Genomic DNA, 26438 nt, shown 5'->3' with positions numbered 1-26438 from the left:
TCTGCTCGCCTGTTCCTGCGCGTGTGCGTGCCATCAGGAGTAGGCTCCTATGCGCTTCACAGTGATTGAAAAATTTTCTCATTAGCTCGCCATCGAGCATAATTGTCCGTGAGAGGAGTCCGCTAAGAGCCTGCTGTATGATTAACTCAGCTCAGTTGACGGCCAGCCTTATGACCCCGCTGTGGGTTTTTTGAGAATTAATTTCCATCAAGAATATGTATGTGCAGCGGAGAATGTGTGTTTTGTACCTGTGCATGTATAGATGTGGCTGTACGGTGACACCAGTCCAGCTGTTAGTCTTGATTTTTGGATGAATCAAATCTTATTGGTATTTTACTGGTTTTTGGCAACAGTTATCTCTGTGTCCAGGATTCTAATCTGCATAATACATTCATGATTTTGTGGTCTGGTTGTGTGCAGGTTTGATTTGTGTGTATGTGTGTGTGAGGCTGCCGATATGCCGTCGAGCACAGCGATAAAGGTGGCGTGAAGAGGCAGGTGTGACACTGAACGATGCCTGAGGGAGCCTCTTTAAGGTTGCTGCGCTCTGCGGCGACTGTTATACCAATGAACCACTCCCTGTCAGCTCCGGCACAATACTGGAGGAGGCACAAGCAGGCGGAGCGTCTCTACAAGTTCACTGCTGTGTGTGCGTGCAAGAGAGAGCGTGTGCGTGTTTTGCGGTGCATTAGAAGCGGTGATGTTTCCCTGCATCTGTGTCCGTCAAAACATTTTTTTCTCTTTTTGGGTGTGCATTGTTTGCGCCATTAGCATTCATAAGACAGTCTCCGCCATACTGCACACACACACACAAGTACACACACACAGTCTCAGTGTGATGTCCTGAAGCCCGCTCAGCAGCTCTGGTCATAAAACCTGGAGTGCCCGTGGCCAGACTGAGCCGCACCGCTGTCAGAGCAACTTTTACACTCTGCGTGTGTGCATGTGTGATAGCTGCAGGACCAGCACTGAATTACTGAGCAGGCTCCACACTTTTTTTCCTTCATTTCAGACATTTAGCTGGCACTCCTATTCACAGCGGCTTCAACTGGCACCACTTGTGCCTTAGAGCCACAGCACCAAGATGATACTTGTCCTGTCACACCAGAATGACCATGTAAAAAAGTGCCCAGTGTGTTTAGAAGGAGTAAAGAGTCGAACGGTCAAGATAAGAGCGTCTAGGAAAGCGATATTGTCTATTGCTAGGAGATTCTGTCTTAAGATGACCAACATGCAGTAATAGATTTCCTGGATACAAACTGCATCCGTTTGCCAGTACCAGACTGAAATGCTACAGGCTTAAGGGGACATTTTGCTCACAAATTTGGTAAAATGTCAGTTGGACAGCTCAGATTTCAAGCTTGAAGGGTTGAATTCCACTTTTACTACCATTATATCACTGAAGAGATCATATTTCTAACAAATATAACTCCTGGATTGTATTAACACTAAGTAACCTTAAGCGTTTGTAGTATTTTATAGTTGGTTTGGCCAGTCTGAACACGAGCAGTGCACCAAATGGCGACCATTCCACGGCGCTCCCACCCATCATCATCCCCGCCTGGCTGCAGGCTCTGAGGTGTCACAAGAAGGAAGATTATAAAGTGAGCAGGGATTCCACTTGACCTTTTTTGGCTGGCACGGGGGTCGCACCGAGATCATGTTGGGAGCAGCAGCCAGGCCTTGGCACCGCTGGGTGCCAGAGTCAGCGTGGCACCTCGCCCGCTCACCGAGACGGAGATTAGGGCAGGAGGGAGAGGCCGAGAGACACGCGGGGAGGAAAACGAGAAGCCTGAGCAAGGGTTGGTTATACAGTACATGTTGCTGTGAGGGAATGTACAGCAAGTGATCTGATGTAGAGCTGGAACAAGTGTACAGAAAATTAATCAACAACTTTTCTGATGATTGAATAATTGTTATTTTTTTTCCAACAGAAAATGCCAGACTGTGGTTCAGCTTTCAGCTTTTCTGTGTCTTCTTCGGTTTTCGATGTGTTGGTCCAACTATCAAGATATTTAAAGACGTCACCTGCTGACATTTTATAGACCAAATGATTAATCAATTAATGGGGAAGACAGTCATGAAATTAATTGATTGTTGAAGCAGTAATTTAATGTTTATCATCCTTGCTTGGCAACTGCAGCCAATAAAGTCAAGCAGTAATGTCATCTTTTTATCAATGCAGAGTAGAGCCCGACCGATATTATTGGCCTGATAAAGGCCTATCACAGCTGTATCTGTCTTAGTCAGTATCGGTATTTATGTTGTTCAATATACACCTGTATGAAAACTTTTTCTAACCATAACATAATGCAGATTGCTTTTATGTTTGCTTTCTAGGAAGAATTCTTTAATTATTTTTCTTAATTCATGTCTAATATTAACATATTTTGCTCTGTGTGTTTTTATTTGTAATAATTTATTATTATATTTAATAATTTACTATTTCAGTGCCCTGATATCATTTTGGACAATTTAAGCTCTAAAATATCATGCTTTCATTACATATCCTTGTTTATGTTAATCACTTTGAGGGATCATGCAAAAAATGTGTGTTTATGTATATATTCTATATTCTGTATATTATATTCTTTATAAAGAATATCAGCCCATATCTTTTGGATTTTTTTTTTACTCTCTAGTATCTTCATCTGTCCCAAAATTCCAGTATCGGTCGTGTCAGAATGTAGAGTCAGAACAGGGCTAATTAAAGCAGCAGTTCAACAGAATAGTGTAGTGAGGTGCACCAAAAAAATCAGATTTAGTTAGACAGCTGGAAATCACATTTACTGCATCAAATAAAGAGACCATTTCTCCAATATTGTGTCAATATTTTGCAGCTCTGTCGTTGTTGGCGTTTTCAGATGTCTGCCCTGCCCAACCAGTGTCACCCTGTAGTTCAGCAAGAAAGGAATTTGCTGGAAAATAGAGATTGTACGCTAGACGATTTGAAATTTATGTGCCACCAAATGGCAGAGGATTTTCAGCTGAGAAATGCTATCTTCCCCCGCTGTTCTCTGAATTCCTAATGCTTGGTTTTTACGAGGTTGGCAGGGGTGCCTTCTCCTGTTGCCTCTGCCGCACTCCCATCTCTGTGCTCATCCATTATTTATGGCGCATAGGCACGCATAGGCCCAGAAATACACACTCGCCACACTTTTACTTTTTTGCTCCGGCACACAAATATTTTCAGAGTTGCTGACGATCCTGACTGCTGTCAGTCCACGCGACCTAACCTCTGACCTCCCTCACCCCTAACACCACGACGCTAACCCCGTGCCTCTCTCGGTTGCAGGTCAGCAGGGGTCATGAGGGTGTCGGAGGCCCCGGTTGCTGTTCAGAGCAGCTGAAGCAGACATGGGCAAAGAAGTCTCGAATGGCATCGGTAGGCTCGGCCTCATCGACTTCACCAGCCACATCCTCCTTCGCCACAACCACCACTGGCTACGCAACAAGTACGTCTCCTGTTTATTTCTGTTTGGCAGGAATAGCCAGTCAGGGAATGTGGTAAACACTCTCAATGTTGCAAAAGTCAACAGGGCTTCTGACAGTCCTCAAAACTGAATTATAAAGTTAATGTTATTTTTATAAAGTTGGATTTAACTTTTTTCTTTTTTTCTCTAACATTGAAGAAACAAACAAAGCAAACTGAGCATGTCCTTTTATAGAAGTGAAATAGGTCTTTGAATTACATTCACAGTGCTCTTAAAAAGTCTTAAATTTAACTTGTAGAACCTGCAGGAACCCTGGTCAAGTTTCAGTTCAAATTTAGGCCAAATTGTATTGAATTTTCAAATAAAATTGCCACAAGAAAATGCAAATTAATATATGGTTCCATCTGCTACTGTTATGTGAATATTAGTGCATGGCCTCTATTGAGACAAACAGCTGGTGGAGCTAATTCTCCAGTTTGACACCATTAAAACAGTGCAGAAAGGTGTGCCAGTCAAACCTAAAATGAACCAATCGATGCAGAAATGTTTCCATTATATTTCTAGTGTTTTTATGTTTAAATTGAAGACACATGGAAATGCACTTAAATAGGGGCAGACAGCATGACTATCTTGATAATTATCCATAATGTGATGTTAAAATAAGATATTGAAAATGGCATGGTAAGAATATGTGAGAGTTTTGCTCATGATTCATTCAGAAGATGTGGGAACTATAGGCCACAATCTAAATATAAAATACTTTGTCATGATAAATGATTATAATGCTGTTTACAAATGAGTCACTTCACAAGAACAGAGTAGGATATACTGTAGTATTTTATCACTTAGCTCAGATGCTCAGTCATTGTCTTAGATGGTATTTTTCAGACTGTTCACACTAACAAACCCAACCTCTACACACACAAACACACACCTCTCAATATCCATTTCCTTTAAACCTACACAATGCTACACATTTATTTACAATGACTCACCAGTTTTCACAGCAACATGCAATTTCCTGTTATTCTGACATGATATTCTCGTTATAACATCATCTTATTCCCCAAAATCTGAAGTAAATGCAATGTCAAGCTCCTCAAACAATAACTGAATACATTTGCGTTTTAACCGATTTGAGTCTGTTCACATTAATACGTGCACCATGCGGTGGTAGCTATAACCACAGTGTAGTAAAAAAAAGTCCTCTGTCTAGGAAGTCAGCAATACTTTTTCAATACCACATATTTAAAAACGCTACAGTACTAACATTTTATAGTAATGAAAGTGCAGAAGCAATGAAAAATGTGCTAAGTGCTCATTCATGACCCCAGTTCAGTTCAGTCTTTCTGCCTGAAAGTTGACTTGCAGCATAGAAAAAAACAGACGGTGTTGAGTGACATGACTAGTTCAGTGACTAGGACTTTTTCTTTTTGCTGTGGTATTGAAAGAGCTATTGAGTGTCTTTTTTTAATTCTAGAAGCTGCAGGAATTAGTCCTAAAACCCAGAAATTAGTTAGCATATTAGCATTTAGTTGAATATTATCTTGCTGAAGAAAACGTGTCATAAACTTTTGTTTGCCACAGAGCTTATTTTCTGCACTAGTTCAAAATCCAGTGGAGGGACGCAGAGCGATGCTAACTTCCAGGGTGAACTACAAGAATACATCGTCATCCCTGCAGTGCTTATTTTAAACTCAACAAACTACGGTGAAACTCAAACATTTTTGTCATTGTAAAACCTAATGAGATGCTTTGCTACAGTGTCAACATTTGATAAAGTGTTAACTTAACCTGTGGAATAGCAAGAAAGCGGAAATTAATTCAGATCAAGCACAGCAGTTATTCTGTAATGCACTTGATTATTTGTGAAGTTACTCTGCTGCTTCAGTGCTGCAGCATCTACTGATCAAAGCAAATGGCTGTCATTACATTCAGTGGATAGTCCATAATATGATACAGCCATATTAAGGAAGCCATAAATATACATTATAAGAAAAATCTGGTGAATTGAGTTTTCAGTCTCACTCATAAGAGACCAATTTGCTGCTGCCTAAATTCCCAGACGTTCCCTTAATGTAACACTGAGGATCTAATGATGATCCATATTACTTATGCAGTCGAAACATCAGGGATTCCAAACAGGCACACGGTGCAATTACCTCAGCCATGAGAGACGAGACGGTGAAATTTGAATGCATCAAAGTCTGAAGCCAAATTTAGTCCAACACTCCAGTCCCACGATAAAATGTGTTTGGAAGAATGAATGATTCGGTGAGGGACAAAACGGCTATCTATCACAAGCCCGGCTCTTGAAAATATCTGTCCAATATTGCAAATCGTCAACAGAGCGACTCAAGAGACTTCACTCATCAAAATGTCAGGAACAGACACTAAATATTCAAAGGCGTGCACAGCACTCTAGAGTATTAAGCTGTTTTCCTTCAGAATGTAAAAATAATGTAAAGCAGCAACCAGCGTTGCTTTTGTCAAACCTCTGACAGGTCATTGAAATTCAACATCTGACTCTCCAGTGCCCGGCTACGTTTAAGCTAACCTCTTAGCCCTGCACAGCATTGGGTTAGCGGTACATTTGGCTGGCAGAGGCGCTCAGGAGCGCGGCGGACCTCACTTGAAGTCAATTACTCTGACATAGAGGAATTGGATGCCACCTTTTTAAAGCGGGCTGCTGCCGCTCGCCGCCTCAGCTCTTTTGGGACGGAGATAAACAATCAAGTCTCAGGCAGCCGCTTTGCTACTCAGCGATCAGATAGGAAAATGGCTCTGATCACCGCCGGGCAAATAGGTTGTAGCCCCCACTGATTGGTGCAGGCCGGAACACACACGCAGCCAGTCACGTACACACTGGAGCACAGAGTAAGTGCTGTCATGTGTGGATCCAGTTTTGATGTGCAAAGTGAATTTGATGAGCCCGTTTCTAATTAACCTATTAATCATAGCTCTCATGTACCAGATGTCTGCCCTCCCTTCTCGCGCGTATGCGTGTTTCTGTGTGTGTGTTTCACTGCATGGGGCCTGACTGCATAATTAGGGCATATCAGCAGGATGAACTCGCACCATGGCTTCAACATAGGGAGGTCATGGCATTACACAGATATTTCCTGACAACGGACCATAGGTGCAAAGCAACTAATGTTCCAATATTGGCAATAAATTAGAGTTCTTTTATTCTGAAAATTATATGTTTTACTCAGCCGAATTAAACAAGAACCAGCATCACCTACAACAACGCAACAGCCAGCTTGTTTTCCTTTAAAATGTCCATTCCTGGACAGAATATCTGTTATTGTGTTCCCATTTGAATTTAATTAGAATTCAGATGTTTGCCGAATGAGTTAGTGTCTGTTTATGAGTCATAAGAAATCATGAATAATCTTTTAGAAGGAGAAGAAGTTTAAAATGGTTCAACTGAGTAATGGCGGACTCCAACTCCAGTGTGTATTTTCAGTGCAGAGGACTTTTTTTTTTTTTTTTTTCAGGATAACCAGCTTCACTTTCTATTTGGACTGCAGTACTCATTTTTAAACACTGGGGACTTGCATAGTTCTCCTTTAAGCTGATGTCAGCCCAAAGATTCTCCATGTTTTTTGCACAATGTTTGAACCAGAGTCAGTAAAGTCACCAACATTTGAGTCTTCTCTGGAGTGTAATCTGCATCTGAGCTGTTGTTATTTAGACTGCCTATATAACACACACTTATGACGTAAAGTGAGGATTTGGACCAAGTTTTTGGATGACTGCACACAAAAATGTATTAAGAAAGTGCCTTTGGGATGTTAATCCAATAAAAACACCATTTAATAATTTATCTTCATACATTTTTAAATTATTTAGGCTATTCCACATTTTTATTATAATACAAGTAAGTTCAAAACTCAGTCTGCACCCTCAAAATTTAAATCAAGACCTATCATATCCCTGCGTTATGGGCACACTTTGAAATATTGCAGCACAGTCTTCATTGAGTTATGTTCAACAAATTTCAAACCTAATTTAATTTTCAAATGGCGGTGTTTCAACAAAAGGTTGGGGACAGTTGGGCGAGTACGAGTCTCATGCAGTCGACTCTTGGCCCTTCACTCCTCGTTCAGACACTTCAAAACATCTTTTTGTGGAGACAGACGCTTTTATCTGAGGCGGTTTCGTCTCGCGGGGGCAAACTGTCCTCCTGCTGTGTCTCGTCCAATCATGTCCTTTGTCTGTAGCCGAACAGCTGCAGAGCTGTGAGACAGCACAGACAGAAATTAGTGACTGATGACCACAGACTGCTCCTCTCCTCCTTCTCCTGTCTGCTACTCCTTAAGCCATTTTCATAGAGTTCACTGAGTTTGACTTGTCAAACGCAGATGTAACTAATGACATTAATAACGGCTGAATTCCATTTAGATATGGAGCCACCATTGTGTTCCTACTGATATAGCAACTGTAAACGCCTGCCGTGCGGCTTTGTGGGAAATCGGCATTTTAACACGTGGCACATCACTGTCATTTCTTCTTCAGTATTTTAGCTTCAATTTTTAACCTAAAATCCCTAAGAAAAACTGAGTCAAAGTAAACAGTCATTACTAAACACTCAGCAATGTGGACCACACCACAGAAGAAGAGCAGGTGCTTCCCTGTGGGCCTGATTTAATGATCCAGTGTGAACAAGTAAGTTTTATTTATTACTTGATAGATAAACAGCTTTATTTATGTCAAGTTTATTTATTATTGACCTTAATGCCATTGTACACTATATATTAGAATTACAATTATGTTTTTTTTCTGATAATGCAGTATAATATTTAGTATAATTAAATAATCATCATGATCACATTAATTATAGAGGAGGTCTCCACAGGCGCTGGACACAAACCAGATTCTCAGTGTTTCCCTCTTTACTGTTACCTCATGACTTTTGAGATGTTTAACCATGAATGTAGATTTAGTTACATATAAGTTATGTTATCCTATTGAAATAGTGTATTATTGTGTCATCATTTTGACATATGCCCCTTGGAGAGCAAAAGCAGAGGAAACACAACTTTAGAAGTACCAGTGAAGTTCCCATTCAAAACGTTCCAGTTCAGAACGGTCCAATTGCATGACCTCGGTTAATACTGCGCGCAGCTTTCTCAAGAGTCACTCGTCCAAACAGCTTCACACTTGACACTGCGCGTCCTTGTATCCTGAGAAATACATCTGCCATGACATTGTCGTGATCCCTTGCAACAAAAGCATTCACTCTGAAAGTACAGCCTTTTTTTTTCTTTTTCTTTTTCTTTTTTTTTTTTTTTTTTTTTACAAGTGTCTTGTATTCCCAGATTCAGCAGAGTCAGGACTATTGAGTGGTGACGCCCAGAATACACTTAGGGATGGACATCTGAAGCTTTCAACTCAATAGTTAATCTCAAATAATCAACTGGCTGCTATCTTTGCTAAAAGCTAACTACATGGGAACAACAGTGTGCGTTCCAAAAGTTGCATAGCTGATATTTGACATGAGCTTAGCAAAACAAAATGGCAAACTTTGCCACGTGTAACATCTCTGTCTTCATCTTGTAGCCTCTCTGTCATCATCTTCTCTTGAATGTATTGTAGCAGGTGACAGAGAGCGACCTGTACCTAGCATGGACTGTCAATAGTTTCCCCGACTCAATACACTACACAGTGTGTACTTCGGGCAGTAGTAACCCACTATTGATGAATATGTCCTGTAGATCTCAGGAGCTCAACACTGCTCTTTTTTTTAGGTCCTCAGCAATACAGCCGCCAAGTGTGAAGTCGATCTGTTGAAGGGTTGTTGAGAAAATCAAAGGACAGACATGCAGACAGAGACTGCCTCCATTTTAGTTAGACAAAACTGATAATATGTGAGTATTAGGTAGTAGAATTTGCACAATAAAGTATGCAAAAAATGTTTTAAAAAGGTTGAATTACAGCCTGACTGGTATTGTGTTTTTTAGTCTGATATCAATATGAATTTTAAATTTATTTATTTATTTTTTAGATTAGTTTTTGGGCGTTTTTGCCTTTATTTGATAGGGACAGCAGAAGATATGACAGGAAAGGGGGTAGAGAGAGAGAGGAGGGCTGACATGCAGCAAATGGGCCACAAGTGGGAGTCCAACCAGTGGCTGCTGCAGAGGACTGACAGCCTCAGTACATGAGGCCCACGCTTTACCAGCTGAGCTGCAGGAGTGCCCCAAATTCATTACAGGAGGAAAAAATAAACATGCCAATACTCTCTGATGACATATTCACCAATATATCTGTCATCTATCAGGTCGTCTCAGACCATCAAAACTGCTTTGATTCTCTCAACATAATGTCTTTTTTGTCACTCCACTTGTTTTTGACCAGTACATCCCTGGAAAAAAGTGTAAATACATTTTTTTAATGTTATTCAAGGACTTGAAATTGAATAAGAGAAGGAGAACTTCAGCTGTTGGCCCTGAATGGAAATGTTTGTCTCTTTCAGGTTCTCTGTATTTGCCAGCATCTCCCAGTAAGACTTTGCAATGAGAATGTCCGACACAGTTGACACTGAAACGATGAAGGTTTCTGAGGCTGCCGACACTGTGTCCTCTCCGAAAGACAACAATGCCACCAAGCCCGAGGTCACCGACCAGAGCCAGAGCAGCAGAGATGAACACAGCAGCAACAATAAGAGGGACATACAGGTAAAGAACTCCTGCGTGAGATTTTATGCGTGTTCACCTCTTTTCACTGACAGACTCAAAGGTGTTCAGTTTTTTCTTTTTTTTGTTTTTCCCAGCGTTTCCACAACCCTTCTCATAGACGTCCAATCATTGAGGTTAGAGGTGTCAGCAGCCTAGATGAAGCTGAGGACAGTTGACACCTCACCAAACACTGTCAGTTCTTTTCCACACTCATCTCCATTAAAATTCAGTAACAGTCAACGTCAAACACCAACTGCCCTGGGGATCTCCTGTCACCTGCGGCATTCAAGATGATTTTCCCATCTGGCAGAATTATTCCTGAAAAGCATAATCTGGCCAGACTGAAATAATAATGGTGGGCTTTACACAGAGACTCTTTACCGGTGTCCACCCGGCTGTTGAGAAACCTCTGAGTGTGGAAAAGATCGTTGGTGGTTGTTGAAACTAGTGAATCTGTAATGTATTCTCCACGGGAGAGATTAAAGCAGTGGATCTGCTGGGGATTCAGGGCTGCTGAGATCACTTTCAAATAAACTGCTAATTAATTAGGTCTCTGTGTCATTGCAACAAATGTGCTTTGGGACCACAGGAAAATTTGCACTTGTTAATTTAGCTTTGAAAGTACAACTGGTGCCGACTGGTTTGCGCTTGTGGAGGAATGGATGCTTAAAAAAATGGCGAAAATGGTGTGACATCTCTTCAAGTGTGGTCAAGGAAACAAAATCCAGGAAAGGAAAAGGATTGTCTCTTTGGCTGCGGCCTAAAAATAGGATTCAGGCCAATCTGGCCTTGTGGTTGGAGGCAGGCAGAGCGAGGGAGTCAGGCAGGCAGATAATCTGGAGCTCAAATCCTGGCTTATCTACCAACTTCCTGTGTCTATGTTACCCCGAGGAACAGAATGACACCAGCATGGGGGAGCGGCAGGGGAGAGAGGAGGGTGAGGAGGAGAGAGAGGGAGGGAGAGATGGGCTGAGAGGTTGTAAGAACGAGGGAGGAAGGAGAGGAGGAACGTAAAAGAACATGAGAGACACAATATTGTGGAATGAAGGAAAGCAGAGGGAAGGAAGCACGAAGATCGAAGTCCTTAAATTATTCTACTCAACAACAGGATAAGAATCTGACTATGAGCTCAGGTGATAAAAGTACTAACCACTGACCACATTTATGTTGTGCAGCAACAGCGGTTGAAATGACGTAGATGTGGGTTGAAATAATTTAAGGATCCGTCTCTCTAGAGCAGACAGTACAAAAAGGAATTTTAAAGTGAGACCATGTAACTTTTGAAAGACAAAAAAAAGAGTCAGTATTCCTCTCAGAAATGACTTTATAAGCCTTGTTCAATTCAACACACTCTTTTTGCTGCTGCAGCCTTACTTGGTTTGGTATGGCCAGTAGCTTATGGTGACTAATATTAGCAAACGTTTGATAGATGTTGCTGCATAACTGGTATTACTATTATCAGTCTGCTGAGTCGTGCTTGCCACAGTGATATTTTTTGAAGGAATAGTTGGACTTTTTTGGAAGTATTGCTATCAGTTAGATGACGAGATTGACACCACTTTCAAGTCTGCATGCTAAATATGAACCTACAGCATCTATGACTAGCTCAGCTTTAAGACTGGAAGCAGGGGGAAACAGCTAGCCTTTCTCTATCCAGAGGCAATATCATGTTCGTTTAATCCGTACAAAACAATGACAAGTTGTGGTTTTAAAGGGGGTTATATGCCAGATTGTTTCAACCTCACAGTGACAAAAAAAGCCCCTTTTACACTGGACAACAAAACACTAACATCTGGCTTTTGTCTTCAGTGGGAGAGGGTACAATTGATATTCATTCCTGTGTCAAATGACTCTGCAGTCGTCACATATATTTATGATCTCCAGCTCCAGTTGGCAGTAATGGAAACCTGCTGGGTGGACATGCTAAGTTCCACCCCTTTTCTGGCGCAACTGCAGCTCTTTGTCATCTCAGCCACAAGTTCCATCAGTTTCCACTTATGCAACGATCTAATATCATTCCAGATTAGTCAGTGCTGAAAGCGATTGAACTGAAAGATTAAAAAAGTAACTACAGTAACATTGCCAGTGGCCTCCATGCTGCTTTCTGCTGTTTGCTAACGCTGTTTTCTAGCACGTCCAAGATGTCGACCGTGACGCATCAGAAAAAAAACACAAACAGGTAAAAAACAGAAAGCCAATATATTTAGCAGGTTTACCAGCTGGAAAAAAATACATGCTCTCATTTTGGTGTAAATACAGTACAAGACTCCTGGTGCTCTGGCTGTTTCCCTTATGCTAAGCTAAGCTAATTGGCTGCTGGCTGTGACTTCATATTTACCATACAGATACAACAGTGGTATTGATCTTCATATCTAAGCTAATAAGTGTTTTTCTCAAAATGTTAAACTATTTTATTAAATGACTGACCTGAGAATCTCAGGAAATGAAGGCAAATTCAGTGTGATGTTACCTGTAATTTCTACTTGTGGCCATAATGGCTGCCATTTCGCAAAAATGTCAAAAGAAGATGTAAAAATGTTTGACTTTTAACCAAGCAAGCTATTCTGTCCCTCTGGTTCCACGTCTCACCTTAAATTGACTTTCATGTATACCTGCCGCTTGTTTTTTCCTGACCTCTCCAAATGTAGGATGTATCTAGCTACTTCCTCCTTTTCCTGAAACTCACCCTGGCATAATTATTCCGTGGTCTCAGGATATGCCAAGACATGCTGACGGCACCGAAGCTCCTGACCTTTCTGCTCATAATTTTCGGCGACGGAGGAGGTGAAGCTAATTCTGTCGCTCTGTGTAAGGGCAGCGGTTAAACGCCTGAGATGTTCATTGTGGGGAGAAATAGAGGAGGTTGGGAAAGTGGGATAAGAAACGAGGGAGCGGGGGGGGGGGGGCGGTAGGTGTAACGTGGGGGACAGAAAAGCATTCCGACAGAGGAAAGTGGGAGGAGGGGGCGGTGGGAGTACTGGGTGACTTTGCCACCATCTGCCTCCAGCTCTCCAGCTCCGTCCTCTGCGGCAGGACAGGTGGCTGGTGGCCGCCCTACTTCTGCTGACTTCAGCCCTTTCCCTCTCCCCCTTTTCCCATTCCTTTATCTCCTGCCGGCATTGTTCATTCCCCACCGGCCCCACGCCGCTCAATTAGCTGGTGTAGCGGTGCGCTCACAGTCCCAACCCTCTCCCCCTCCCTCGCCACCCACCCTTCCCCTCCTCCATCCACATCCATATTACCTGATATAGAATGGGGCGCGGCAGGTCACAGGCGTTGGAGATGGGCGAACAGCGGTCCATTTCAATTTTTTATAGGTGTTATTTGGCCCTCGAGCTCAATGAGGGAAGGGAGGGGTTGTCCTTTTTGATTTTTAGAGGACAGGTGGGAAGGACAGAGCTGTGTGTGTGTGTGTGTGTGTGGGAACGTGTGTGGGGATGCATGTTGGGATTAGGAAGCAGAGGACTGGGCTCTGTTACAATTTCGACTGAAATGGCTCCTGCCAGGTCTCCCCCCCTCCCCGCCACCTCACCTCCCTCCCTTCCTCTGCTCCTCTATGCGTGCTACTGAGAGACCTTCTGTTTATACGTACACATCCACACACACACAGCCACTAGTGCGTGAAGCGCAGAGGCACCGAGCTGTCTCACACACTGTTGGGCATCCGGTCTCTCTCTGCTTTCTGCATCTCACCTCCAGCGCCTGGGTCTGATTCACATGACAGCTAAATGGAGCTGGGAGCGACGCATAAAACTGACCTGAATCGCTCGCAGCCAAATGTCTGGCTTTTGTTTTTCTGCAGAGTGTGTGTGTGTGTGTTTGAGCGTGTGTGTGAGGAAGGGGCTCTACGGTGCAGCCGCTTTGGTAGCATATGTTCTGCAAAATTAATTCATTCTCACAGGAAATGGTGAACTTGAGGGAATTTTTCATTTTCTTTTTTGCAGATCAATGTCGCTAAATTTTTGTTCTGTGCTCTTAAATTTTTCAGTTTAGGAACAGACAGGCAGCACAGGAGGTTATTTGTCCTTTTTTTTGCTGTCTTGGTATGAATTGTTGTGCTCTTTTTGCAGAGCTAGTAGCGCACGCATGCACAAAATGTAGGCCAGTCATATTTAATTCAAACTTCTCCACTTTCTTAAAGTAACGCTCCTCTTTTCCCCTCAAAACTTCTGTGGTTTGTTTGAATTTTTTTTTCTTCCCCTGTGCACTTTTTCCCCGCACCCCCTCCCCTACCTATGGACAGCCTGTGAAGTACTCTAAGGTACGGTATGCTCGACATGCATGTTGTTGCAAGGATGCTGCAACCTGTCTCATGTGCACTTGGATTGCGTTGTTTGCTTGGATTAAGTTGGAAGTTGTACCTGTGTTTCCTGTCAAGCAAGTTGTCATCGTGCGCATTGCTCCAGACGTTTAAAATTACATCAGTTCGATTTGTTGAGATGCCATCATATTATATGAATGACAGAGGAGGCTATGGTGTGAATTATGCCTGAAAAAACAAAAGATTGAAATGGACGTTTCCTTTGTGCTTGCTGCATTGCTGTTGATGTTCCCTCAGGAAAACACGAGACAGCTTTGAGTTTATGTGAAAATGCTTACTCCATTTTTTATTTAACACTGTTCTGATCAAGTTATCTGAGAAGATCTGCAGCCACTGGTCTACAATCATCTTAGCGGTGAAAAGCTCAGTCACTCGGGAAAAGATTTGTCAGCTAAAATGTGAAATATTGAAACTGTATGATTTGCTTGCAAGAAATCGATCGTGCTCGCTGGCTGTTTTCTGTTTTATTTGGCTTGTCACTGTGATGCGTGATGATATTGATGCAGTTGTGTGTGTGTGTGCATGGTTTTAACTGTGCCCACCTACCTGCACCCCCTCCTTAGTCCAACACCAGGCTAAAGCTCGTGCGGAGCCTGGCAGTGTGTGAAGAGTCCTTTCCTTGCCCTATTCCTGAGCCTTCAGCAGCACCTCAGGTAACAACCTCTCTGAATAACCAGAGTGTTTTCACATTAGAGATGTGCTGGTATACCAGTTTGAATATACACCATGGTGAAACAACTGATGGGAACAATACTGGCAAAAGCGCGGCTAATTTACAAGTGCAGAGTGAAAATATTCAGTAAGAGAGATCATGCATTTTTACGTGACTCCTTGTATCAAGAACACACAATATTCTTCCTAAGAATTTGTCAGTAGTAATGCAGAGATGGAGAGCACACAGGCGGGTGGTGCGAGTGGCATATAAGAGCCTGAGATAACTATGATGTGTTGTGTTGCTATTATGTTCCATCATTCTGCCTTTTATCTGTTTACAAGTGCTGGGAAATCTAATTTGAAAGCATAGATTTGGAAGCTACCAATTATTTCACACTGGAAGCAACTTCAGCAAAGTGAAAAGAGAAATCTAGTTTGGTTACTAATTAGAAAAAATAGTTCAAACTATGCCACTCAATTTGCAAAAAGTACCCACTTGTTTATATGTCATAAATAAACTCAAGAAATATTTGGTTTTATAGCAGAGTAGAAATGGTAAAAAAGCAATTAGACAGAATAATTCCTTTCCTTTTGTGGCCCAAAATGATTTGCTGTGTCAGTAGTCATCTACAGAAAAAATTGTGAAAAAGTAACTGAAGTTCTTGAATTACTGTGCAGATATTGTTGTTGTTGAACTGCTGGCGAGCTACTGCAAAATGTTGTCAAGCTACTAGTTTAATGACATGTGATTCACGACTCTCCCACGCAGCGATTAAGACCCAGCAGGAAACGTGCTCTTCAACGCCCCCACCAGACATAAAATATACTTCACTCTGAATTGCAGTTTGCATCTGATTTGGTCTTTCTACAAAAAGTTCAGTTACCTGGTTAATAAAACTTAAAATTACATATCTGATGAAAGATATGAGAGTCCAAGTCATACACTTTATAGATAGTAGAGTCTCAAAAGGGAAACTAATGTGGAAGGACCTTAAACCTGCCTTCTGTCTAAAGGCCAGCAGGGGGCGCCTCCACTAGTTTCAAAAAGAAGTCAGACGGTATTCTTACAGTAACATTAGCCTACTCCTCAACAAATACTTTACTAATGAGTTTATGGTCCCGAACACTCCTCTAAAGTCTTCTTTCAATCATCATGATGTTCACTATGGTCCCATTTAGAGTAAAATGCAGGATGTGCTTTGGAACAGGCAAGTCATTCTCAGTCAGTCTGTCCAATGCAGTGCAGCAGGCTCATAAAACTCATATCAAACAGTAAAATTAGACAATGCTGATCTTAAAAATGGATCAAAATTCTGCTGCTGCATTGCCTGATTCTGGACTAAAATGTATTTAGAAATGAGTTTTAGTGCACTGTTTAGCTATAGTACAAGAAAGTTTGTCTTCAGACAGGCCGCCATTCTTTTTTTCCTGCAGCATGGACGAGCCAAAACCAAGCAACGTCCAACTCGCAGTCACCTACCAGCTCCATGCTCTCATCCAAATATGGTCACTTCTGGTTCCAAAAAATCAAGATGGCATCAGTGTTAATGCCAAACTCGAGGCTTAGTGCTAGTCCACAAACCAGTGGGTGACATCATGGTGGGTTGACACTTAGTTTACTCTTTGAAAAACATGAATGGGTGCATTTAAAGTAATTTAAACTTATTTAATTTTACTAAATTTCAGCTCTAATAGTGGTACTTCTGGAAACTTTGATACCAGCACATCTCTAATTCACATGCAACCACGCTCTGTTCATATCATCTCATCACGCCCAGTGTGACACAGCCTGGTTTTCTGACACCTCAGCCCAAGTCGTTTAGCTACGAGTCCACATGCATATTGCCGAAGTGCTGACCAGGGATCGGTTCTTCATTTCATCTCATTACAACTGAGCAGGTAGACCTCTGATGCTTGATTAGCAGCCTTCGTTTGACAGCTATGATTAAACACCTGGCTGTGGCCTCCCGATGAAAACATCACATCATCAAAACAGAAAGTAGAGACGAGAGCTCCAACAGCGGAGCCGGCCGTGAGTTTGCTAAATCAACTCTTCTTTTTTACACCGTATCTCCGGGCAAAGCCCCCCTCTGATCAAACTTTCCCCATTACATGCCACTCTGCACAGCTCCTGGCTGGCTTTCACGCTCGCACACACACACACACACAGACATACGCGCCAGGTGTGTTTGTTCGAGGCGTTTCAGCCAGTCAGCACCGAGCTCCATAACCAGAGGGCGGTGTTATTCCCACAACAGTCTCGCATCGTCTGCACTCACACGACGTCCTGTATTACTGCCATCAATCATGTCGAGGAAATTACAATTTCCACACGTCAGCTACAGAGAGCTGTGGAGCGCTCTAATTGAATACTCCTGATATTTCCCCCGCTACTGTTATTGGGGCCCGGAGTCGAGACTCCTTCTGCGGCAAACTAACCTAGAGGGGAAGAGGTAAAGCAATAAAGAAAGAAGAGGAGGAAAAACACAGGAGTGGAGTACACATTCAGCTGTAAGATCACTGATTCCCATTCAAACCTCCTGATTATCAAATCTAAACATGTCCCATTGTTTGCCGTTTTACATTATTGTCTCAAATGTCAAATTATGCACATTAACAAAAGGCCTGTATGGATCTGTAGGCTGTCCACGACGTGAAAAACTCCATCTTCCCTCACGCTGTACGCCTGGCTGTCAATTCCAATCAATGGCCGATAGTCGCGGGCCTCTGAATACACGCTGTACTTTTTTGTCTCAGACTGACAGCATGTTCATTACATATTCAGAAGACCATCATTTTCACGCTGTTTTTCCTTTATCTCGAGGTAAATGGATGTCAGGAAACAAATGAGGCAGCTCGCAACAGCTGCACATCAACCGGGCGGCTTCCATGTGATGCCGAGGGTGGCATTAAGCAGCAAACATCACCGCTTCTTGCCAGGGGAAGGAAAAAAAAAAAAAAAAGAATCCTTTTGCTTTGACGAACACACACACATATGAACTCGCTGTCACTTGCACACAATCCGAGACTCATTTTCGCTTTCTCCCAGTCTCGCTCAGGCAATTAGTCAGTCACGTTTCTCATTAGCATATTACATTTTCACATATATTCCGAGTGTATTGAAATGAAGGAGAACGTAGCGTCTCATTATCTTGCCTCGCAGCTGTTACAGGGATCAAACTCGTGACCTTTTTTGGTTATGAGCTGCTCTCCCACCACTAGGTCACCCCTTCCTCTCACTCCTTCATTCATTCATTTCTCACACACACTCACACACACACACACACACACACACACACTCTCTGATGTTAGCTTTCCAGAGTTGTGTTTAATCCACTTATGGTGCACTGGCAACCCCTCTCCTCTATTCAGCTTTTCCTTTCAGCCTTTTGTCGAATTGCCTGAAAAGCAAATCAGATACCGCTCTGAGTCGAGTGTGTGTATGAGTGTGTGTGTGCGTGTGTGTGTGGGGGGCGAGAGGAAGAGCACGACTGGGGTAAATCAAGGCCATTTTTAATAGATCTCGCAAAACATCCATTCTGATTGCAGCACGGTTGATTTTAAGTTGGAGGGGGATTACAGCCTCATTCTGTTGAATTTTAAGGAATGAAATGTGCTGTGTTGTTTAATTCCAGGCTCAAATTCATGTTTTATTCAGGTGGCTTCATAAAAACAAGCTAATCTGGCAGATTAATTGCCGTTGTGATTTGGAATTCATGGACGCAGGCGCATTATCGCCGGCAAGGAAACAGGTTTCAATGATAAACCAGGAGAGTTTATTAAGTGTCTTGCTGTGGCCTCTTTTGCCCAAGCTATTCTCTAATTAACCCAGAACCTCAGGCAAGATCATAGAGAATTAAATGCCTCATATTTAATGCCTCCTTTCTAAATTAACGTCTCACGTCTGCTCATCGATCAGAACAGACCTAGGTCACATTTAGTTGTTGGATATCTTGAGTATCTTGTAAAATGCTGACATTATTGCACTTGTTGCACAGAGTGATTAAATACAAAACAACCCACCATTTAATGACCTGACCAGGAACCATTTCAAACGCAGACTTGTGAGTCAGTCAGTTTTTTTTCTGTATTTTTTCCAGGATGGATTCCTTCTCCAGCCCTTTGAAAAGGAAGATCGAGCCACACAGGACCAAGCTGAGAAAGAGGACAGCTGCGATAAGGTGGACAAACCCGAGAAAACGCAGAAAAAAATGTTGTCTAGAGGTGAGAAACACAATTCAAACAGATTGTGAAGAGCTCGTTTTAGAAGATCTGTATGGATTTTTTTTTTATTATTATTATTTTGGAACTGAGACTTTTTCTTGAATATCTTCTCCCTCTCCTTTTATTCGCCAAAATTGCTTGTACATTTAATATTAGGCGAAATCATCAAAAGACGAGGTGTAAAAAGTCTAATCTGCCCGAGGAAGTTGACTAGATTCATTCATGACAACAGATTGGTTGAGTTAAAGAACATTTGTCCAAATACATTTATGGATTTTGTCATTTTGCCTTCATATTTGATGTTCAGTTTTATTGCAAATTGCTTTAAGCTAAACCCTGGATCAAAAAGTTTTATATTTAACTGATACATGTAGACACCATGTATTAAAATAGTTAGGAAATAATTTTCTTTTGATCGATTATTCCACTTATTGGTGCAGCTCTAATTCAATCACACTTTAACTTGTCCTTCTACCATCAGCGATGACCTTCTTTGAATATATTTTGAAGTATTTATCATTAAGTTCGGTTTGATTTTTAAAGTTAAAATCCTCGGCGAAGACCTGACGAGACTGATGTCAGCGGAACAGATCTGCCGTCACAGTCACAGGAGCTGAGATATTTCCATTAACACCTCAGCTTTCTTTACATCCTAAACACCTGGGGCCTCATTTATAAACATTGCTTACTCCTGAAAAAGAGCCTCAAAGATGCATGTGCTTTTTACCATCCAAGAATTGGAATTTATATATAGAAAACTTGGCAGGAGAGCATCTGCACATCTGAAATTACTCCCACCATGGATTATATACATGTATATATGTTTAGAATATCATTTTAGTGGCAGTTTGTCTCCGGCACCGAGTATTGAAACGAAGCCAAATGCTTTAATGATACTTATCACACAATCCGTGTCACTCAGCCAAATTACAGCCTTCTAATAATTATATCCTTTACCATGTCATGAGGAACATCCAATCCTAAACATTTTTTTTTTTCTCCGGCGCCGTGCCCTCCAGTTTGTCCAGAAGCACTTCTCCATTTTAAATGATATCTCATTATGGGCCGATAATTGGCGTGATTCAGTTAATTGCGACAAGCTCAAGGTGTTAAGCAATTATCCGGATTCCCACAGGCGTATAAAGGTGTCTGCTTCCCTCTGTGGAGCAACACCACTGATGAGGCAGCCTCCAATTATAGAAACCAGACACCCACCGAGGGGGACGAGCTCCCGGTGTCCCCTGACTCCCGCTGATGGGTCCAATCCTTTGTTGGTGCGCAGGAACATCGTTATCCGACAACTTCTTCATTTCTTAAGTGGTTCAGCTGGCACCGCTCGCCGCTGCCAGATGTTTTCTCACATTGGTCACACCAGTAACCACCAAACAGCTCGGTCCTCAGCAATGTCACCCTCAAGAGAAGTTTCCCTTTTTAGCGTGCAAACAGACCTTTTTTTTTCCTCACAAATAGTTGAATGACATGCTGATTAATTTGCATATCAATATTCAGAACGTGCATTTCATTAACTGTTTATCATTAATTTGTGGAGTTAACGGGGTGGAACCTTTCAATTTCCTTGTTATTCATATAAAGAAAATTATATTGAGAGAATGACATGCAGGTAATCTCAAGGATTGTTTTATAAATCTGGATATATTTGAGTTTATTTGGGCGCAGGTATCATTTTATGTGCAATCTGTGCAGATGTGTGTTTTATAAATGAGATCATTGCTTTAATTTCAAATGTTACGTCATTCAGTATTGAAACAAGATCTGTGCGTCTCTCTTGATTAGATTCCAGTCAAGACTACACAGATTCAACTGGCATAGATCTCCATGAGTTCCTGGTCAACACATTGAAGGGCAACCCCAGGTATGTTCGGCGTGCACATATGTACACTCAAATGTGACTATCACTGCACAGAAACATCAACCCTCAGGGATTAATTTTTTCAGACTAAAGTTCTGGTCACAACAGCATTTAAAACAGGGAAATTTTAAGTAGAAAACTATTCATTTCAACAGATTAGTGGTTTAGAGGACAGCCAGAGAGTCCAAGATGGAGAATGATATCATAGCTTATTAGCTGTGTAGCATTGTCTACTTTTATTTACTCTCCTCTGCCAAGAGTATAAAGCGCTCCACAGAAGTTATGAGACAGGAGTAAGTAGCACAAATCCATCTTTTCTGTGAACTGTATGAACTTAACTTTTTCGTCATGCAAAACGAGCAAGGACATGTGTAATGTTGCATACCATTTATGTTGGAAGTTGGAGCTGGAAATGACGTCATATCCGAGTGATCCGAGTCAGAAAACCAAGATGGACGCCCCCAGGAAAGCTTTGTTGAGCTTGCTTGGTATTACAACACATTTAATGAGACATAAAAGATGCGAGTGCAAATATACAAGACAGTACTACAGCTTTCACACGCTGTTGATTTGTGGAGAGGCCATCTTGGATTTTGACGTCAGGGTTTGTGAGGTTCTTCATACTCATCGAGTTGGAAAATCTGCTTCCTGAAGAGCATTTTAGCGGTTAGCTTGCTAGCTACAGCACTGACTAAATAGCCATGCAATAGTGCCTCAATCACAGTGTGTGATCAGGCCTTTGGATATTACTATCTAACACTGATGATCTTTCATACGGCCTGAGAAGGAAAAAGGATGCTCATGAACCCAATTTTGTTTTAAAGATGTCTCAGAAACAGTCTCTCTCTCTATATATGTCCTTTTTTAGGGATCGAATCATGCTACTGAAGTTGGAACAGGACATCTTGGACTTCATCAGCAATAATGAGTAAGGAACATTAATATATGACTATGCAGCTTTTCAATCAGTTTTTTCCCCTAACCAAACACCACAGCGCTTAGTTTCAGTTCAGCCAGAGAAGGAGAACTCAATTAGTGAATGCCCAGCAGTGGTAGTTTTTCAGGGTAACAAAAACGTGCCAACTTCTCCATCAAATTTAAAATATTGTTCCCTAGTTGTGTCAATAACGGAGCTCACCAGAATACGAGCACAGAAGGATCTTCACACCTTCAGATGGGCTGTGCTTGATGTCGCACAATTAAGACGAACAGCTGTTCATCGTCCCAGCTGTTTCAAGCAGTAGAATCTGTTTGGATGCATTGCATCATTTTTACAAAGGAGTCTGTGAACTTACGATTGGCGCTTGGCATTTAATGCTCCTTTTAGTGTCTTTGGAGTTATGAAAAATTCAGTTTGAATCACTGTTATCAGTGTAATAATGGTGGCATTGAATGACTGAGGGTTTAAATTTCTCCCCTAGTGAGCTCAGAAGTGCTTAGAAACATTTTCAAAACAGACCCAAGAGTAGACATATCCTTAGAAGGTAAAACAACAACAGACTTGCCAGACACAGACTTTTTCTACTCATTTCAGGCTGGGATTGCTGTGACTAAATGATTTTTTTTCCTCCAGCATATTAACTTATAAGAGCTTCAGTGTTTAACCTGTAAACTAGGGCTGCAACAGAAGATTTTCTAATTATTTTCACGATTAAATGATAAATCACTTGGTCTATAAAATATCAGTTGTGAAAAATGCTCCTGGTGATGTCTTGAAATTGCTTCTTTTGTCCAGCCAGCAGTCCAAAACCCAAACACTCAACAAAAACAGCAAATCCTCCCATTTCAGCCAGAAAATGTTTCTTGAAAAATTACTAAAAACATCAGTTTCATCAATTATTGTTTCCTTTTGATCAACTAATCTGTGCAGCTCCACTGTAGACGATTAACCACGTTTCCGCGTCTCCTTCCAGAAGCCAAAAGAGAAAGTTCCCGCCCATGACGTCCTATCACAGGATGCTGTTACATCGAGTGGCAGCTTACTTCGGCATGGACCACAATGTGGACCCCAGTGGGAAATCAGTGGTGATCAACAAAACCACCAACACTAGAATGTGAGACTCTCTTTGGTCTTTGTTCTTCTTCTTCTTTGACATTTATAAACTAGAACCAGTACACAAAGAAAAAAAAATTAATTCTCACTAGTAATGTGAATCTTAATAAATGACTGGCACTTTGTCTGTTAGCTTGATGCTAACACATAATAAAATATTAGTTTAAAACACTGCATGTCAGGAGACAGCAGCACATGTCTATATTTATAATTTCTTCTTAATTAATAGTTACTACTTGCACTTTAAAAAGTGAACATTTTATGTCTCACTGTTATATACAGTCAAGTTTAATTTAATATCTGGCGTAGTGTTTAAAAAAGAAAGCAAACAAAAACCACAATATCAAATTGCAGCACATATCATATATCGACGCTCAAGTATCATGATACTGTCGAATTGGGTGATAGGTGTATTGTCCCAGAGCTAATAATTATCAGACTGGTGGACATTAGGGCACAAATTGGACTTCTCATTATGTTACACTATCTACTATCTGCCAGCTAATTGGTGAGAATTTCCTGCAACCATAAGCTGTTGCAATCAATCGACAGATAAGATGGTTTCCTGCCCTGCTTGTTGGTTAACATATGTTGCTGTCAGCATCTGCCTGAAATTAAGCTGCCACTAAAACTCTTGTGAATTCCCCCCAACCGACAGACCCGATCAGAAATTCTCAGAGCACATCAAGGATGACAGGGCGGACGATTTTCAGAAACGCTACATTCTCAAACGAGACAACTCCAGCTTTGATCGCGAAGACAGCACGGTAGGTGTTTTTTTCCCCCCCCTTTTTTTTTTTTTCCACCAAGCTGTCACTTTCATTCCTGACATGTTGGTAAGAGTGGGACAATCTGGCGTCCCTGACATTGCTGCTAAAGAAGCGTGTGTGTCTGTGTGTGTGTGTGTGTATGTGTATGTGTGTCCTTGCCAGATCCGAATGCGTTTGAAAGCTGACAAGAGGAGCAAATCGATGGAGGAGAGGGAGGAGGAGTACCAGCGAGCCAGAGAAAGGATATTTGCACATGATGTGAGAGCTGTTTGTGTAGGCGGGGTGGGGGGCGGGGGCCATGTTGCACAAATCTTTGTGTCGTTTCTATTCATGTGCAAATTCAGTAGGTTTTCTCGCCACCAATTACCACTGCTGGATTTATGAATTTTTAGATGGGGGTCGCTCCAATTTGGAGCCAAATTCATACATTCAGATTTCCAAATAGACCTCCAAGATCCAAGCAATTTTAATGATATTTCTTTAAAACTGATTTGATTTTTGAATGCACGGACCCATAAACTGTGAGCTCAAAATGCAAAGAGAGAAGTGTTAGTGATAGCAGTAAGAACAAACGGGGCAATTCAGACACTTCAAATAAAAGGCAGTGACGAGGAAGGAAAAAATGGAAAAGCCTTCATTATAGTGGCTAAATCATTTAAAATGCCAACATGTTTTGAGCATTACAGGTCTTTATCAGGATTTTAAACAAGCAAACAGAGGTGTAACCACACCCACATAGTAGCACCAGCCAATGGGAGACAATCACAAACACAAACATGAGGTAACACAGGAAAAAAGAGAAAATAATTTTCAAAATTATAAATGGAGGATAAATACCTATGTATAAGTTGTAAACAGACTGTGCGAAAAAACATGGAAACTTAAACAATGATGATCTGTCTTTGTTTCTAAAGCTTAGAAAAATGCCTAAAAAATGATCATTAGTATTGTGAAACTCAATGTTACGCAACTGTTACAATTAATTAAAATTTGTATTGCTTGACTTTGTTAAATACTCAATTCTGATTGGTCAATTACAGCATTTTAAGGTCTGTTATTTCTGTATAGCAGAACATGCGAGAGTCAGGAGGAGGAATACAATCATTTTTAAATCCATAAAATAATTTTTAAACTAGTTTTTTGTGTCAAATTATTTTTTGAGGGAAAGGTTAAATAACCATGTAATAAGCAGGATAATGTACACATTGAGCAGGTCATTATTGTGAATTATTACACAGCGTTATTTCTGTATAGCAGACTGTTGCTATGAAGAACAAACCGTTGCAACACATTATCGCTTTGAGGACATTTCATACATTTAAAAGTACCAGACTGTGCCATGAATTCTCTGCACCCTCGAAACTTACTGTAATTTTCATTCCCACCCACAGGGAGATCACTTCATACTAGATAGAAGGTGAGTAGTAAAATTACATTAGTCACATGACTTTTCTTCACCTCTCATTATGTAATAATTTTGTTCAACAAAGCTATATCTAACACGGAAGATGGATTGTCAGTTAATTGGCCGAAGTAGACCTGATTTCATCCGTTAAAGTGGAACTAAAGCTTCTACTTTCAATGATGTTCAATCACTTTTATAGTTTTCCTGTCAGAGCAGCAATTAGAGTCCACTCTGTCATGTTTTAAAATGGTGGATATCTCATTCTGTCAGCGCCTGTTCTCTCACACCTCTCCCCTTTCCCTCCAGTGCTCAGGATGAAGACGCATGCATGAGCACCCAACAGAGGCGGCAAATGTTCAGGTAGGTCCACCCCCACCACTACCGCCTCCCTCCCGCCCCCGTCACACATCATTCAGCTCTTTCAGAGACCGAACCGCAGGCAGAGAGAGGAGGGAGAAAAAAAAAAAAAAGCCTTTGAATCGCCGTCTGCCTTAATCGGCTCGCTCAGGAGCAGGAGTGCTGATCTGAGGATTTGTTTTCGCTGCTCAGGAAAAGCTTTTGTTAAATAGGATTTTCTGCCCAGGTTTCCTCGCGTGGGACGGCCTGTTCGGACCAGAGGCCTGCCAATTAAACGCTGTAGCTGTTTATTTAAAAATGTCATCTTTAAATGATCATTGAATAATACATTAACATAATGTTGGTGGGAGAAAATGCAGTCTTGCTTTTGCTAAATATGGTCTTCCAGGAAGAGTGCAGCCATGTTTAAGATGTTATGAGTAAACTAAAGGCATTGAAATATACAAATTAACCTATATACTATACACTGGAATTGATGATAACCATGATATTAAAAAAAAAATCAAATGCTAATGTCATGTAAATAATACACTTAATAACAATAATAATAATAATAATAATACACTCCATTAGGTGTAATTGCACTTTTTGTTCGCTGTTGTACAGTTACTCTCCACCTGCCTACACTTGTTTTTTGAGTGTAATTAATTTGACAAAAGAAAAGAGA

At 41.3% G+C, this 26438-nt stretch overlaps 1 protein-coding gene across 11 annotated transcripts in view; it reads left to right on the top strand.

The window, feature by feature from the left end:
• r3hdm1 (R3H domain containing 1) overlaps nucleotides 1-26438 on the top strand; it is a 55065-nt gene that overhangs the window by 5501 nt on the left and 23126 nt on the right. For 6 of the 11 annotated variants that reach the window (XR_014769265.1, XM_084713520.1, XM_084713523.1 and 3 more), the window contains exons 2-13: nucleotides 3296-3455; nucleotides 9916-10117; nucleotides 14361-14378; nucleotides 15002-15091; nucleotides 19193-19316; nucleotides 21111-21189; nucleotides 22055-22114; nucleotides 23100-23240; nucleotides 23898-24006; nucleotides 24172-24267; nucleotides 25401-25426; nucleotides 25721-25774. Coding sequence is in view for 10 of the 11 variants with exons in the window: in XM_084713520.1 (XP_084569646.1) it covers nucleotides 9956-10117; nucleotides 14361-14378; nucleotides 15002-15091; nucleotides 19193-19316; nucleotides 21111-21189; nucleotides 22055-22114; nucleotides 23100-23240; nucleotides 23898-24006; nucleotides 24172-24267; nucleotides 25401-25426; nucleotides 25721-25774 (959 nt within the window). In the remaining variant the exon portion in view is untranslated. Of the gene's footprint in view, nucleotides 1-1781; nucleotides 1803-3295; nucleotides 3456-9915; nucleotides 10118-14360; nucleotides 14379-15001; nucleotides 15092-19192; nucleotides 19317-21110; nucleotides 21190-22054; nucleotides 22115-23099; nucleotides 23241-23897; nucleotides 24007-24171; nucleotides 24268-25400; nucleotides 25427-25720; nucleotides 25775-26438 lie in introns of those variants that run through there. The other 5 variants (XM_084713524.1, XM_084713526.1, XM_084713522.1 and 2 more) reach the window with 3 other exon arrangements.

This window comes from Lutjanus erythropterus, chromosome 24 (genome assembly GCF_056507025.1).
Source record: "Lutjanus erythropterus isolate fLutEry1 chromosome 24, fLutEry1.hap2, whole genome shotgun sequence".
Classification (NCBI taxonomy): Eukaryota; Metazoa; Chordata; class Actinopteri; order Lutjaniformes; family Lutjanidae; genus Lutjanus; species Lutjanus erythropterus.
This window is presented reverse-complemented; position numbering and strand designations above follow the sequence as displayed.